This window comes from Branchiostoma floridae, chromosome 14, assembly GCF_000003815.2.
Source record: "Branchiostoma floridae strain S238N-H82 chromosome 14, Bfl_VNyyK, whole genome shotgun sequence".
NCBI lineage: Eukaryota > Metazoa > Chordata > Leptocardii > Amphioxiformes > Branchiostomatidae > Branchiostoma > Branchiostoma floridae.
The window spans coordinates 2,763,167-2,777,439 of NC_049992.1; the positions used below are offsets into that span (position 1 = coordinate 2,763,167).

A 14,273-nucleotide genomic window follows, 5' to 3' on the forward strand; every position below is an offset into this window, starting at 1 on the left:
TTAGTACTTAGTATTAACAATACTTACTACTATAGACAGTGACAAACACTTCTGTTGTACATAACTCACAAATAAATGGCTTTTACATTCTGAGTAAACAGTTGCGTTTTCTCTTTAATGACTAGATTTTGGTAACGTCACCTGAATAAACTCTGAATAGCAACAAAATAGATATGAAAACATTGAAATAAAGAATTATGGATTTCTTCTTTCATGCCAAAATACACGTTCATAAAAACATTGACACTTATTAACATTTCCACTTCTATTAATAATAAATACAATCTGTGTAAATGTGTGGACAAAAATAAAGAATGTTCTCTCCAGATAGCAGCATATGTGCACTTCTGATGTATGAATATATATATTACCAGTTGCCTGGTCCCGGGTCGATTTTAACTCCAACTTAAAATAAACCCGGGGCCCGGCCGTACTGAAATTTTTACTGGAAGGGGTAGGGCATTGGCTTTCAGGCCCGTATACTCCCAAATTGGGACCCAAGCCTTAACAATCTTCAAATATGGCTCTATTCTGTCGTCAATGTGAGATAGTGTGCTGAGCATCATCAAGGTTGTACTCCTCCACCTTGGCTGTTTCCCTGAGACACTCCCTCACGACTCTCCTGATCATCTCCTCCTGCGTCTCTGACGTAGCAGGAGTCACCTTCTTCTTCCTCACACTCTGCAGGAGCAAAGAAAACTCGTCGGGTATCAGGTAGACTAAGCTCATTTTGTAATACCACCTTCAACTAGGACGTCTTCTCTACTTTAAAGGTAGTGAAGAACGAAATTTCACACGTTTGTGACATGTCTCTGTGGCTGAGTGGTAACGCACCACGTATATGTGTTGGGTAGGGGATTGCATTCGTCTTTTGTGAGAGACGTGGAATGGGGGGTACGGTGTTCGATGTGCCTCGAAACAGCCTCATTACTCAGATTGGGTACCTACTGGCTGCAATAATACACCAAGGTGAATCATCTTTATTTGTTTGACTCACCAAATTGAACCAGGCTATCTCACAGGCGGCCACGATCAGAGCCAGCCCCGCCCCAGCTCCCAGGATACTCAGGATCCCGTAGAACTCGGCGATCACGTGACCCTCCCCGCTTCCAACGGCGTTTGATCCCCCATGAAGGTCACACCCCGAGGCCGGCCACCATTTTGTCGTCAGTTCGTCAATCTCTCCGTTTTCTTTCATCTCAAGGACGCTGAAAAAACAACAGGAACTTCATTCGTACGAATGCTGAATGTTGTCTTATTCTATACGTTTAACTTAACAGATGACAATTAACGTTTTGTTGTGACCTTCGTCAAACAAAGTTCCAGGTTTAATCATCTAACATGGCGGACTATGCCTACGTCATGATCACGTGAGTTTTAAAATGATACGATAACCTACCTTATAGTGAGTTCCTCTGTGTAGGGGCTGCCGTGCGGCAAAGTTCCAGGTTTAACCATCTACCATGGCGGACAATGTCCACGTCATGATCACGTGAGTTTAAACATTATACATACCTTATGGTGAGTTCCTCTGTGTAGGGGCTGCCGTGTGGCAGGCCGATGGCGTAACTCCTGTGCAAGAAAGTGTTCCCCACCATCATCAACTGGCAACTGTTTGCCTCGTCGTGGAGGACCTGCGGGAATAAAATAAAGTTGGGGCCTTCAAAAAGCTCCCTCTAGCGGATCAATGCTTGGCTGTATGCATTCATGTCCAGTGATATGGCATGAGTAACGTTACTGAAATGTTTGCTCGAATCACGTGCCTCAACAGGTGAAACTGGTGTTAGCCACCCAAAGTCACGTGGTTACAAACTATTTGCACTATTTGGTTGATCAATGCGAAATGAAGTTAAAGAAGATTTGTTGTATTCATTTCTGCAGATTTCTTCGATCCACAGACGGACAGGCAACGCTAGTTCACCTTTATCCGAAGGGTGATCTATATCAGTTGTTTATAAAAGAGGGTAGTTCGGGATATCGAGTCAACGGATCAATGAATACCCTGTTTGTAATTAAAATAAAAGCAACGGATATAGGTTACCCCACGGATAAAGGTGAACTGGCGTTACCTCCGGTGAAACGGAGCAAACCGTGTTGTATTCTCTAACGATAACAGCTGATACCTCGTACTCTACCCACGGCCCGTCGTGTATGAAGATGTAGTCCCCCTCGCGAACCCTGGTCACAGCCGCGTCCAGGCTCGTCTGCAGGCCGTCCGGGTGCGTCTGCATCTGCGTCCACATCTTGTCGTACGTTGTTTCCAGGCCTGCAAACAAATGGTGCAAATTTAGTCTCGTTTGGGCTTCTCTGAAGGCAATATCGCTGCGTCTAGCTATGTAAATGGTGCAAATGGTACAAAATTAACCTCGTTCAAGTTAGTTTGCAGCCCGTCCTTGTGTCTCCATACCTTATCGTAAGTCTTTCCTAGGCCTGGAATTTTGGAAACAAACAATGCAAAATTAGCCTCGCCCAGGCTTATCTGCAGCCCGTCTTGGTGCGTCTAAACCTGCAAACAAACTGCGGCAAGCCCTTGTTCGTTAAGGATTTACGTCCACATCTTGTGGAATAAACAGATAAAATTTCACAAATGAGTAGAGATCGTATCTGTCTGTATCTGTATCTGTATCTGTATAGCCGGTATAACAGCCGTTCGGTGCAACACACCAGCTCATCGTATGTTCGTTAAGACTTCAGCCACAATAACAGAAAGTTATGCAGTGGATTAGTTTAAATGTAAAAGAAACTGAGTATAGTTTTCATGTCGATGTGTTTCAGGTTGGCATTCTTGTTGTTGGGAAGTTAGTAAACCCCAAACAGCGCCTCTGTGCCATGTTTGATGTGTTCTACTCGTGTTATACTCGTGTTCTACTCGAGTTCTCCTGTTCTACTCGTGTTCTACTCGTGTTCTACTCGTGTTCTACTCGTGATCTACTCGAGTTCTACTCGTGTGCTACTCGAGTTCTACTCGAGTTCTACTCGTGTTCTAATCGTGTTCTACTCGTGTTCAACTCGTGATCTACTCGTGTTCTACTCGTGTTCTACTCGTGATCTACTCGTGTTCTACTCGACTCACCTTCCTGGTCCTGCAGGAAGCTGTGCATGGCCGTGTCCACCTCAATCCCGTACGTAATCGCCGTCTGACCAATCAGATCGTCGGGCGAGTTGATTGACGTCTGGAGAGACTTGACGGTTAGCGAGGCGGCCAGGTTGGCGGTGTAAGTGTTCACAACCACGAGGGTGAAGATGCCCCAGGAAAGCCCGAGAACTTTGATGGAGATCCCGCCGGGAATGGCAATGTCTGAAACATAGTGATGTTTTTTTTTTCACTCTATATCTGACTCATCAAACATTTCGTATCTTTAGATTTTTCAGAAGAATCTTGAGATCCTTTGAAAGTGTCTTGTGATGATTTTAAAGAGTCTGGAAAAAATCTTGAGATCTTTTAAAGAATGTTAACACTGAACATAAAGACATCAAGATTCTCATGAAAAATCTAAAGATTGACTCGAAGCGTCTCAAGATTTATCACAAAATTTTAATTTTTTTTTTATAAATCTCAAGATTTTTCGATTTTCAAAGAGGTGTGAAGATCCCCGCTGGGGGTCAATATGAACCGTTGAGTACCAGACGAGTTTTTCACAAAATATCAGCAAAGTGTCAGTTAAGCTGTAAAAGGTTTTAAGCATTGGTCGCTGTTTCTAACTTTACCTGACAAATAAATTGTTTCTAGTTTCAAGGGAACACTGAAACTGACCTCCAGTTATCCACCCCACGGACACCCACAAGGTTGTTCCCAGGTTGATATCCTCGTCCTCAAGAGCGCCCCTAGTGAGTCTACTCCGCACTGCAGCGAGCAGGAACATCAGACCGGCCACGCCCAGCGACGAACCTAATATGGTCATCCAGACCTACGTCACGGATGACGTGATGCGAAATACAGGTATTATGGCATGAGAGTGTCAACCTGTATCTCTTCAGTCAGATCAATCATTCAATTTAATGAATTTAACAATACGTAAGTCCCGACTATCTTCCCAGTGTTGGTTAGGTTATTAAAATAAGTTTAGTTTTTTCGTAATTAGAGTTTAATGTCAGCTAGATAAACTACATAGGTTTTGTAAATTGTTATTAACGGATGCGATATGAAAGGTCTGATCGTTAACAAAACTTGTCTAGTTGGCTGATTATCTTTAAATTTATATCTAATGTTTTACCACCTGGGTGTCTAAACTTCATCGACATAGAAGGAAATCTGACGTAATTGGTAGAAAAAATGTATCTGGGTATGTTCACATAACGTTTCTCCATGTCTGTCTGTATCTTTCTCAATGTGTGTCTCTGTTTAGCTCTCTATCTCCCCCACCTCTCTGTCTCTTTCTCTCTCTATGACATACGATCTACTTTCTATAAAAGTTAGGATTCCAATATTTTTTGTACCTCTAATGTGAAGGGTGCGAGGAACGCCCAGAAGTCGTATGTCCCGTGCACGTCTGGCACCTTCATTAGCATACCGATCCCGTATTCCATATAAGGCTTGGTGAAGTCGATGACGTCCTCCCGGTGTGACGTAATCGTCAGGGCGGCTACGATCATGTCGGCATTCTGTGATGAACAGATGTGAATATGACAGTTAGATGCAGCTCTAATAGAATAATCCTACGCATAAAAACAATCTTCAAATGACGTTTTTCGTTAGTTCTATAATCGCCAGACGTCTGACCATAGGCCCTTTGGTCTTAAAAAGAAACGTATCAGAAAACATACAACACTAAAGAATCTTTTGCATCCCACGGACAAAAATGTATTTGTGGGAATCGTAGGACAGACTCAAAGGCCAACAGACAGACAGACTTGTCAAAAACAATACGTTATGGCCTTGGGGTGTAGTAAAGGAAGAGCAACAACTTTGTTTTACGTTGAAAGAATCTTGTGCCCTTGCTGGGAAAGGCAATTTTTACACATTTCCCCTTCACTTGGGTTTTCACTTCACTCAGGTGAAAATGAGTACCTAGCTTCGGTTAGGGCGTTAAATTGGGGGTCCCGTGTTTGGGGAGAGCCAAACCTCATCCTACTACTACTACTAATTGATAGATAACCTGACTGACCCCATCCACGACGTCCCCCACGGCGCCTGTCCAGCCCGTCCCGGCGTGCAGTGTCCCCTCGTGCCCGTCTGACGACTCTGTCAGGTTGTAGGTGAACTGCAGCCTGGTGGCGAGCGCCTCCAGCAGATCCACACAGAACCCGCGCCAGGATGTCTCGTTATTAGTGGTGGACTTCACGGCGAACGGAGCCTCCTGTGGGGAGTGACGCAGAAAGTATTTTTGAACATTTCCAAAATCATATCTAGTTCCTTCAGTAAGAGCTATTTGGCATAAGTACGTCAGGGTTTTTGTGATATTTTGTTCTTATGCTATATTCCAAGAACTTCATGGTAACAAGGCTTACTAGTGCGAGTTGTAAAAAAATTAGTTCGGAAAAAAAGAGTTAAAGAAATTTGGGAGAGTTGTCAAGGTTTAATTTGGTGTGTGAAAGAGTGGGTGACTGAGAGTGATTGGCTGTCGGTATGTGAGCGAGGAAGGGAGGGGGGAGCAGTAAAGGAGGGAGAGAGGGAGCGACTGAATGACTTAATCAGTAGATCACGAGTGTGTGGCTGAGTGAGTGAGTAAATGCATGACTGAGTGAATGAATGAACGAATGAATGAATGAAACTGTATTGGAATAAATGACAAGATGAATTTTTAAAAAGTCGATAAGGTGTCGAAGCTATAAGAAGTAGTGTCAGACGACTCACCTCAAATGTCACCACTCGAAAGAACTGACCTGTAAAAAGACAACAAAATTCATTCACTTCATCAAATTCAATACCAACTCTCACAGGTTTTGTAACGAGTAATCAAGTTGCACAGAATGTGAAATGTAAGCCGTTAGTTGCCATGTGTAATTGCCGTTGTATAAGGGCGAACTTTTGCGTGCAAAGAATTCTGGAAAATAATCCGTTAGCCAGTATTGAACTACAAACCAGGCCCACCCAACCTTGACACTCACGGTAAAACTTACCCCAAGCCTTATCACTTCTAAACTACCGTGAAAAACAATAGAAGACACGTAACACTGACACCTCAGTGTCGGCGGCACCATGGGGGCAGTGGGGGCGGCCGCCCCCACAAAAAATAGGTCGTGGGGGCGACGATAAAATAAGCTGAAACACTCAAAATCAAGTTGAAACTCTTGTGTATATTTTCACTAATGGAAATTTCATCAAATCTCGCTAGTTTACTGGCAAAATTTGGCCCTGAAAATGCAGGAAATGACGTTTCAGAGGGTCCAGATTTCAAAATCCCTTGTGAGGATTCGCGCCGTCGGCACTGGACATGGTGGGAAAATGCTACCGGAGCGTCGTCCCCCACGACCTTTTCCAGTAGAAATTTCATTATCAAACTTAGATTTGTTTACAAGCACAATGTTTCCCTCAAATGCAGGAAATGGCATTCAAAGTGTCCAGATTTAAAAATTTCTCCAAAAATCCCTTGCGGCGGCTTGCGTCTTCGGGGCTCACGACGACGTAGTGCAAAATATGTTGGTGCGTGGGTCGTCGCCCTCAAAAATCGATTTCTCTACTAGAAGTTTAATTAAATTCAGCTTTGTCTGTCTGCAAAATTTGTCCCTTAAAATACAGGAAATGGCGTTTCAGAGGGTCTAGATTTAAAACATTTCCATAACCTACCTTGCAACGGCTCGTACCTTCGCCGCTCGAGATGGTGAAAATATGTTGGGGGTGTCGCCCTCAATAACTAAAGCTAAAACTATATGTATGTGTATTTTTGATAGAAATGTCATTGAAGTTAGCTTAGTCTGGCAGCAAAATTTGCCCCTCAAAATACAGGAAATAGCGTTTAGATTTGAAATTTTTCCGGGGGTCCATGCCCCCGGACCCCCCTAGAAGCGTCGCGCCGGCCCTCGATTTAGTGATATAACAAATGTTCGCCCCCACAACTAAAAAATGGTGCCGCCGCCTCTGCACCTGTATCGTTTAGCGTACGCGATATATTCTTAAAGGCGTCTACTTTACATCACGTCATTCAGGTAAGAGCGAGCGCTGGTATTGGCTTTTGTTCTGCGCGACCTGGCGTGTAAAGTCTATTTGGTGAGTATCTGGTGACGTAATTTTTGTTGCCAAACAGCGGGAACACGTTTCGTCTCAAAGCTGAGACAAAGACACGCCCTAAAACTGGATATTCCCAGGCTAACACACCGCGGCCACATTGGTGACAGGAATTGTTACTATAATGTGACAAATAGTCGTTTGTGTCGGCTCAAAAACAAAAAAAAATAAATATACGTGCACAAGGCTTGGAATACGTACCTGAAGTACTTTATATCTCTTCACAGTGGTGCTTAGGAGGGCGATAAAACATTCAGTATGTTTTGATACTACTGTGGGTTTTTGTAGGTGATGGGGGTAACGGATCATGATCTGAACTAAGAAATGAGAGGAGACCTCGCGCACTTTAATATAAGGTCTTCCCTTCGAATTTCTAGGGAGGGTAGACATATTATAAGTAGGATAGGCCGTCGTTGCAACCACTGATTAATATGAGAAATAATTGTCAATTATACGTACAGAAATGTCAACCTTGTTTTGAGTTCAGGGATGGTCAGTATCTCTTGTCACGCCTAGGATGAAATCCATCGGCCGAAGGAACAAATTGATATTTGAATTTTTCACAGAACGAAAGGTATGACAAAACCTTTCATATCAAGTTGGTCACATTCGACGCGGTGGATAGGCATGCCACTCATGTCAACTCATGTCTTTTTTGTTTCACAAGTCATCAAAGTTGAAATGACAAGACGGAGTTAAGTTATATTCAACTTATATCCTTGCCGTCACTGTACAGCATGGAAATCTTACGGCGTCTGCGAAGGACGTTCCCAGACGAATATTTTGATGGACGATCTCTTCTCACGTATGCCGTCAGGCTCGTAGCCAGTTGTATAGTTCCTTGTCTCTTCAGACGGAGAGATATGCTCTGGTTCGAGATTGGTATTGTCAAAAGTGCCACCCATTCTTAGAGCACATCCTTGAGATACCTTCGTTCACTTGATGGGTCCAGTTTGTATCTCCGTTGTTCCGCGGAATCGCACCGATGTAAGGAACGCCAGATTTCTGGAGCGTGAACGCCTTGTCAATGATAAGTTTGGCGGGGCCATTGTTGTTGTTAGACTCGGCGTACATGACAACATTACTGGGATTGTACTTCTGAGTGTCGTCATGAAGGATTGGGTACGTTGTTGGAGTCGGGCGCCACGGCGAGTGAAACATGTTTACATTTTCTTTCTTTGTACATTGTCTAAACCTTCGTCGACGTAAGTCCCATAATTGATAGGACGCCACAACTTGTTGCGGAAACTTTTCACAAATCGTTTGAAACAACAACGGTTTTCTGTCAATCGTTCTTACATGATATTGCAAAGACATTACATATATATTATGTGCCAAATAATCATTTACTTATCATGTACACAATTCAATATATATCTGCTTCCAAAAAAGAAGTCAAACCAAACCTGTTTAGAAATAGCCAACACTAGTATTAGATTAGAATATTGTTTATGACTGTCCATTGTCACTATGTGTATACCATGTACTTGCAATTAGCCCTCGGGCACGAACTTGCAAATAAACTTCTATATATCTGAAGGTAAGCATTCACGATATAATCTGCACAGGGATCAACTTGACATCGAGACATTCATTTAAGGGGTGCGACTTGGTATTGGCTCTTGTTCTGCGTAAAAAGTAATTCAAGGTCGCTGCTTTTGTTCAGTATTCGGAACACGTTTCTTCTCAGAGCTGAGACAAAGTCACGCCCCAATAACCTTAGATATCCTTAGCTTGCCACACTGTGACGACCTTGGCGACGGGAATTGTTACAATAATGTAACAAATGATTGAGTTTTGTTGATTCAAAGTAGATTCCATCGGTTTCCATGGTAACTAACAGGCACCTGTTATAGACACAAAGGCGCGCCCAGTAACAGATCCGTTTCACGCCGCGCCTAATGTAGCAAACTTGGTTTCACATGTGACAATAATTGTTACAGAAATGTGACAACCTAGTGTGGTTGTTGATTCATACGAGAGGCATGCGGCGGGTTTAGAATGCGTGAAGAAATTGGGAAAAAATGTCTTGAACAAAAACTTTGTAACAAACCTAGCAGACAATTTCTTTGTTCATTTTGTGTGTGCCTTTTCATGTTACTGATTGAGTTATCGAGTGATTCAAAGCCTTGTAAGGTCAACCTTCTTTCTCTGAACCAGCAGTCTCACACGTCATACACGTTTTGTTGTACGATTTTGGAAGGTAGGGAAGGACCAGCCGCCAGGCCAACTTTCGTTGGATCTTTTAAAAGTGATTTGTTTCAACGTCTATCTATGACAGTACGCGGTGTCGACGTCATTTTCTTCTAGCAGAACAAGTCGTGGGAAAGCAGGAGTCACAAATGGTACATGCTGCTTTATCTGATTAGCACTCGGCACTAATGAGGAATAGTATGGGTGTTAGGTTCACACCACTACTAGCGGACTAGGCACCAGCTATAGAGGCTTGCGAAAATGTGCGGCCCAAGAGCTACAGAAATGGAGATGGGCGTCACCCATAAGCATTTGTCACGGATGCCCGGGCAACTTTAATTTTAACAAGAAACATGTGTCAGTACCTGTTCAACCGACATTTCATCGCAGTTTGTAGCTGGTTTATTAGGGAAATTACCGGAATTAATTTGCAAATGACGACATAAAGGAAAGATACACAAGGGGCAATTAGTATCCATGGCGACCGCTTGTTGTAATCATAACAGCTGTTCAAGTGAGTTTGTAGCCAGAATTATTCATTTCAGCAACAGCTCCTAGCAACCAACGTGATTTTCTTAACTCGTTTAAATTTGCACTTTGTTTTATAACAATGATATGATACAAAAAGATGGTTTCATAGCGGACAGGAGCGGTACTAGTAAAAGCCTGCATTTTCAAGCGGTTATTTGCATCATTACGTTGTCATAGTTCTATAAGTGCGACCTCGGTCTCTCTAAAAGATAATCTCCATGACGAAAGATCTTCAGCTTTAGACGCGACTTATAGTCGTGGATTAAAACCTTGATACGAACATCCCTGTTGAGCCGGCTAATCTCTATATTGCATGCATAGGTAAACACACAAAGGGTGGCAGTGTAATAAACATTGTGATCAGTCACTTCTATGTACGGAAATAGGCGCAAATCGCCCTGAAAACGCGTTTGAGGCCTATATTTTAGACGAAATTACGAAGTCCAATACATTTTAAAAGGACGTTGTGATCAGCCACTTCTATGTACACGTACATTATGTACTGTAAAGAAATAGGTTTGAATTAATAATGAATCAATTACTGTGATTGATAAAGGGTTCCCCAAACAGAAAATGACCTCCTAGAACAGGAGCTTTTATCCTGTGTCTAAAAATGTTATTTTTTCACGCAAATTTAAAAAAAAGACGCCGTGATTCGCCTTTCTTCACATTTGTACGCGCTTAAACTTGTCATAGGTCGTCTTGAGATTTTCACGTCGCAGGATTAAATATTATCTATGTGGCGTCGTGAGCTCGTGGCGTAACTGATAGAGTGTAGTGCTCAAAACCTAGCAATAGAGGACCCGGGTTCGATGCCCGCCGTGCCCCGACGTTGTGCCCTTGGGAAAGGCATTTTACACAACCTTCCTCACTTCAGCCAGGTGTAAAAATACCTGACTTCGGACGTGGAAGTAAAAGAGTACCTTTACCTTCTTTTCGTATTTTGCACGTTTCACTGTTTCCTTCACGAAACAGTTTAATTTCGTACAGCAGATGCATGACAAGAATGCCCTCGGTTTTTGATCGTACGACTTACTAGTATGCGATCGAGGCCTAATTAGCCAGACCAGGTTTTCAAAATGATCGCCTTGCTATGTCGGTTGTGCTGTGGTTGTTGTCTGTTCTTCTGACAGACAGGACTAACACACAACCACTAGAAGCACCCCTATTTGCTGTATGCCTGTTACTACAGGAAACAAGGAGAACCAACAGTGAATTGATATACCCTGGACTCGTTTTGGACATTTGTGAACGCTTTATACCAACAACAGTTACATCATTCTCCAAGCTAATCCGGTGGGGAGAATCATAACTCTGTTTTTTGAGGAGTACGGACCAAAAACGCGACATTTGTAATAAAACATCGCAATCTTGCCCCCACCTTTGCTTGGAAAGTTACATCATAGCCGTGCGACTGTTGTTGTCTGCTTGCCCTGTCTCTTGTCTTATAGGCGGTGTCGTCTACACATATGCGGTAATAACGGCAATCGCAGATGTTTTTATGTCCTTGCACGCTAAAAATACCATCTTTACGCCGCCTGATTACGTTGTTAAAGAGAAACGCACCTTGTACCGACGGCTGGGCTGCCGAGGTGGTCGCAGTTGTTGTCTGGCCCGCAGAAAAGGCCCACCACACCGACAACACAAGTACGGAAAGCCACATGTCCTCAACAGTCTGACTCTTCCACTGCACAAAACAGCGCCTACAGTCTTTCCTTGTCTGTTCCGGATACTCAGCGGCTTGGATAGTGTTTCGGTACGCCTTAAACGTCTTGGGTTGAAAGGGGAGGAGCGTCTTCAGGTGAATGACGGAATCCAAGGAACATGTTACGGTTACTTCTGTCGTCGGCCTACCTGTTGACAGGTGTGACCAGGTAAAGGTGGAAACTTAGATATCAGGTGTCACCTTTCAACAGGTAAGGGAGAGGGTTTTGTCTTCGGGGTGGGGATGGGGGTGGTACCATTCTACTCGAGGATTTCTTCTCGATCTCAGTTTGACTAATATTAAGCTTTGATTCGTCAAATCCAATAAGTAAACGTAGAAAAGTGGTAAAATGTGTATATTCTGGTACAGAGAATGTTCTGAATCTCCCCTTGATAACTTGACCACCCCCAGTGATAACCTGTAGTGGACTGTCCCCAGACGAATACAGGTGGATGTTTGTCAGGTCATTAGTACAGGACGCTTTGCGGCGTGTGGTCTTAGTGGTATCCTCCTTTGCAGCCTTTTAGGGCCAGCATTTTTTTCTTGGTTTTCAACGAATGTGCCAGGTTTTTATGCCTGGAAAAAAGAAGAAGCGCCGAAACGACTTTTCCTACATAAGAACCTGGCCCACATGTTGAAGATCGCGAACCAAACCTATCACCCAAAATGAGCCCCAGTGCTTCTAGCCGGCTGCGGGGCCGGAGACTTCCATTGGGACTGCGTTAAGCGGGAAGGGGGGTGTATTGGGAATACAGTAGTCACCACACATTAGTTTATATGTTTATATGTTGTGTTGGACACTGTCCAGAGAAATGAGTCAGAATGTGAAGAATGACTGCGTTAATTTGAACCTATTTTCTGATAATAAAAAAAAAAACACCTTTTCGTAAGTAGCGCGTCGATAGTACCTAATGATATAACGTCATACTGGACCGCATTCCCATTCAAAGAATATCTTGAAAAGAACGACGACCAAGTACATAGTCAATTGAAGTTGAACAAAAGTAAAACTGTATCTCTGTTATATACTTTATCTGACCCTTGCCTCTTCCCTCATGACCTCAATGAAAAGCGTCCCGCAGGCCGATTTGAGCTTTTATGAATATATAAAGGTTCAAACAAAATGTACAAAAACAGTAACGAGTGACCGTTATGCGAGTAGTTCCATGCCAAACTGGGTTAAGTTTCCCATTGGAGTGACAAAGTGCAAAGTCATGGTAAATATTGACAAGTCGGTTCCCCATGCATTTTCAGATCAGAATATAAGATATTGTATTTCTTTTCCGACATAGCTTTAAAATATTCGACTTTGCATTTGTTTAACACAATGTTGTAGTGAGGAGCGCAGAGAAAGCTTAGCCGTTATAAACCCTTTAAAGTCCGTACAGACTGCGTGATTGCGAGGCATGGCTCTCCTTCCGTTAATAGGTGTTTATCTGTACTTATTTGCCCAGGAAAGAGCCATAGTAACCCTCTATGGTAGCATCACATATCACAATACAGTGGGCTAACAACGATTCCTAACGGGGACGATTCAACAAGCAAACACATATTATTGGCACTGCTTTCTACGTAATGTTTGTGTTTCGGTCTGTAAATCTGATCAAAAGAAATACGTATTGATTAGAGAGTAGCAAACTTTCAAGCCTGTCCATTTGTGTACGTAGTACACTTTCAAGCAAAGACACTGAATGACTTGCATGCGACTGTAACGGACTGCAGTTCCGCGGGCGCCGATAGGTGTCCTTCCACTTCGTGCTCGACGGAACATTCTTTGACCGCAGCGGCTCTGCTACCCTGGGTGACAGGACCGGGTAGCTAGCGAGTTTTTGTTCGGGGAGCCAAGGCAGTCAGCCCGTCGACCTCACATTAGCGCTCCGGGGGAGTTTAAGCCCGAAGGAGTTATCGCTACCCGGCAGGTGGACCTAATTAAACTCCCCGGGGCGCTAATAGGAGCTCGGCGGGCCTGGCTGTCTTGAGGTACCGAATAAACTGTTCTAGCTGCCCGATCCCGGATGGTCCCCAGGGTACAGCGCTCCAACGGTCAAAGACGTTACAACAGGAGTAGAGCTAAGTAAAGGGCGAACCGCCGTCACACACAGGAGTGCAGTTCTAGTATCTTGGTTCTTTTGTAAAAAGTGTAACGTTATTGTAAAGTATTGCGGCGTCTTATGATAAAGCGTTTCGTCTAGATCTAGTAAGAGTATCCGCACATCACTATATCAAAGCTGCGCCCCCTGTTCGATCATAGTTCTATTTCGAACACCTCCGACAAAATAGCGCTTGACAGACGAAACTTGCCGCTGCCGCTAAGTTGAAAAACACCTTTTATCAAAATAATGACAACCGTAAAAGGAGGAGACATGGGCTTTTCTTAGATAGTTCTATGGCCCATAATATTAACCGAAGTCAGGCGGCGGCCATTTCTGTCCTACCAGCGCTATTCCTGACGTAGGCGTTCGAAATCGAACAGAAGGTTCTATATGTTCCAGATGGTATTCGAAAGGAGCTGTGTCATGATTTTGCTTGACCGAGACGTTTGTTTTAGACGTTACGGCAGGAGGAACGCTAAGTGTGGACCGCCATCTTGCTCTCCTTGAGACACTCCCTCACCACCCTCCTCACCATCTCCTCAGGGGTCTCCGGTATGCCGGGGGTTGACACGGCCGCTGACACGAC

General features: G+C 43.6%; 1 protein-coding gene across 1 annotated transcript; it reads right to left on the reverse strand.

Annotated features, from left to right (window-relative positions):
- Positions 1 to 94: 94 nt before the first annotated feature.
- Positions 95 to 11,780, reverse strand: LOC118431030 (glutamate receptor ionotropic, delta-2-like). Its single transcript, XM_035842103.1, has 10 exons — positions 11,456 to 11,780; positions 5,795 to 5,823; positions 5,106 to 5,297; positions 4,438 to 4,602; positions 3,755 to 3,908; positions 3,074 to 3,298; positions 2,124 to 2,266; positions 1,516 to 1,634; positions 998 to 1,208; positions 95 to 681 (listed from the first exon to the last, which is right to left on the reverse strand). The coding sequence occupies exons 1-10, from the start codon at positions 11,550 to 11,552 to the stop codon at positions 538 to 540; spliced, it is 1,479 nt and encodes a 492-aa protein (XP_035697996.1). The 5' UTR covers positions 11,553 to 11,780; the 3' UTR covers positions 95 to 537.
- Positions 11,781 to 14,273: the final 2,493 nt, after the last annotated feature.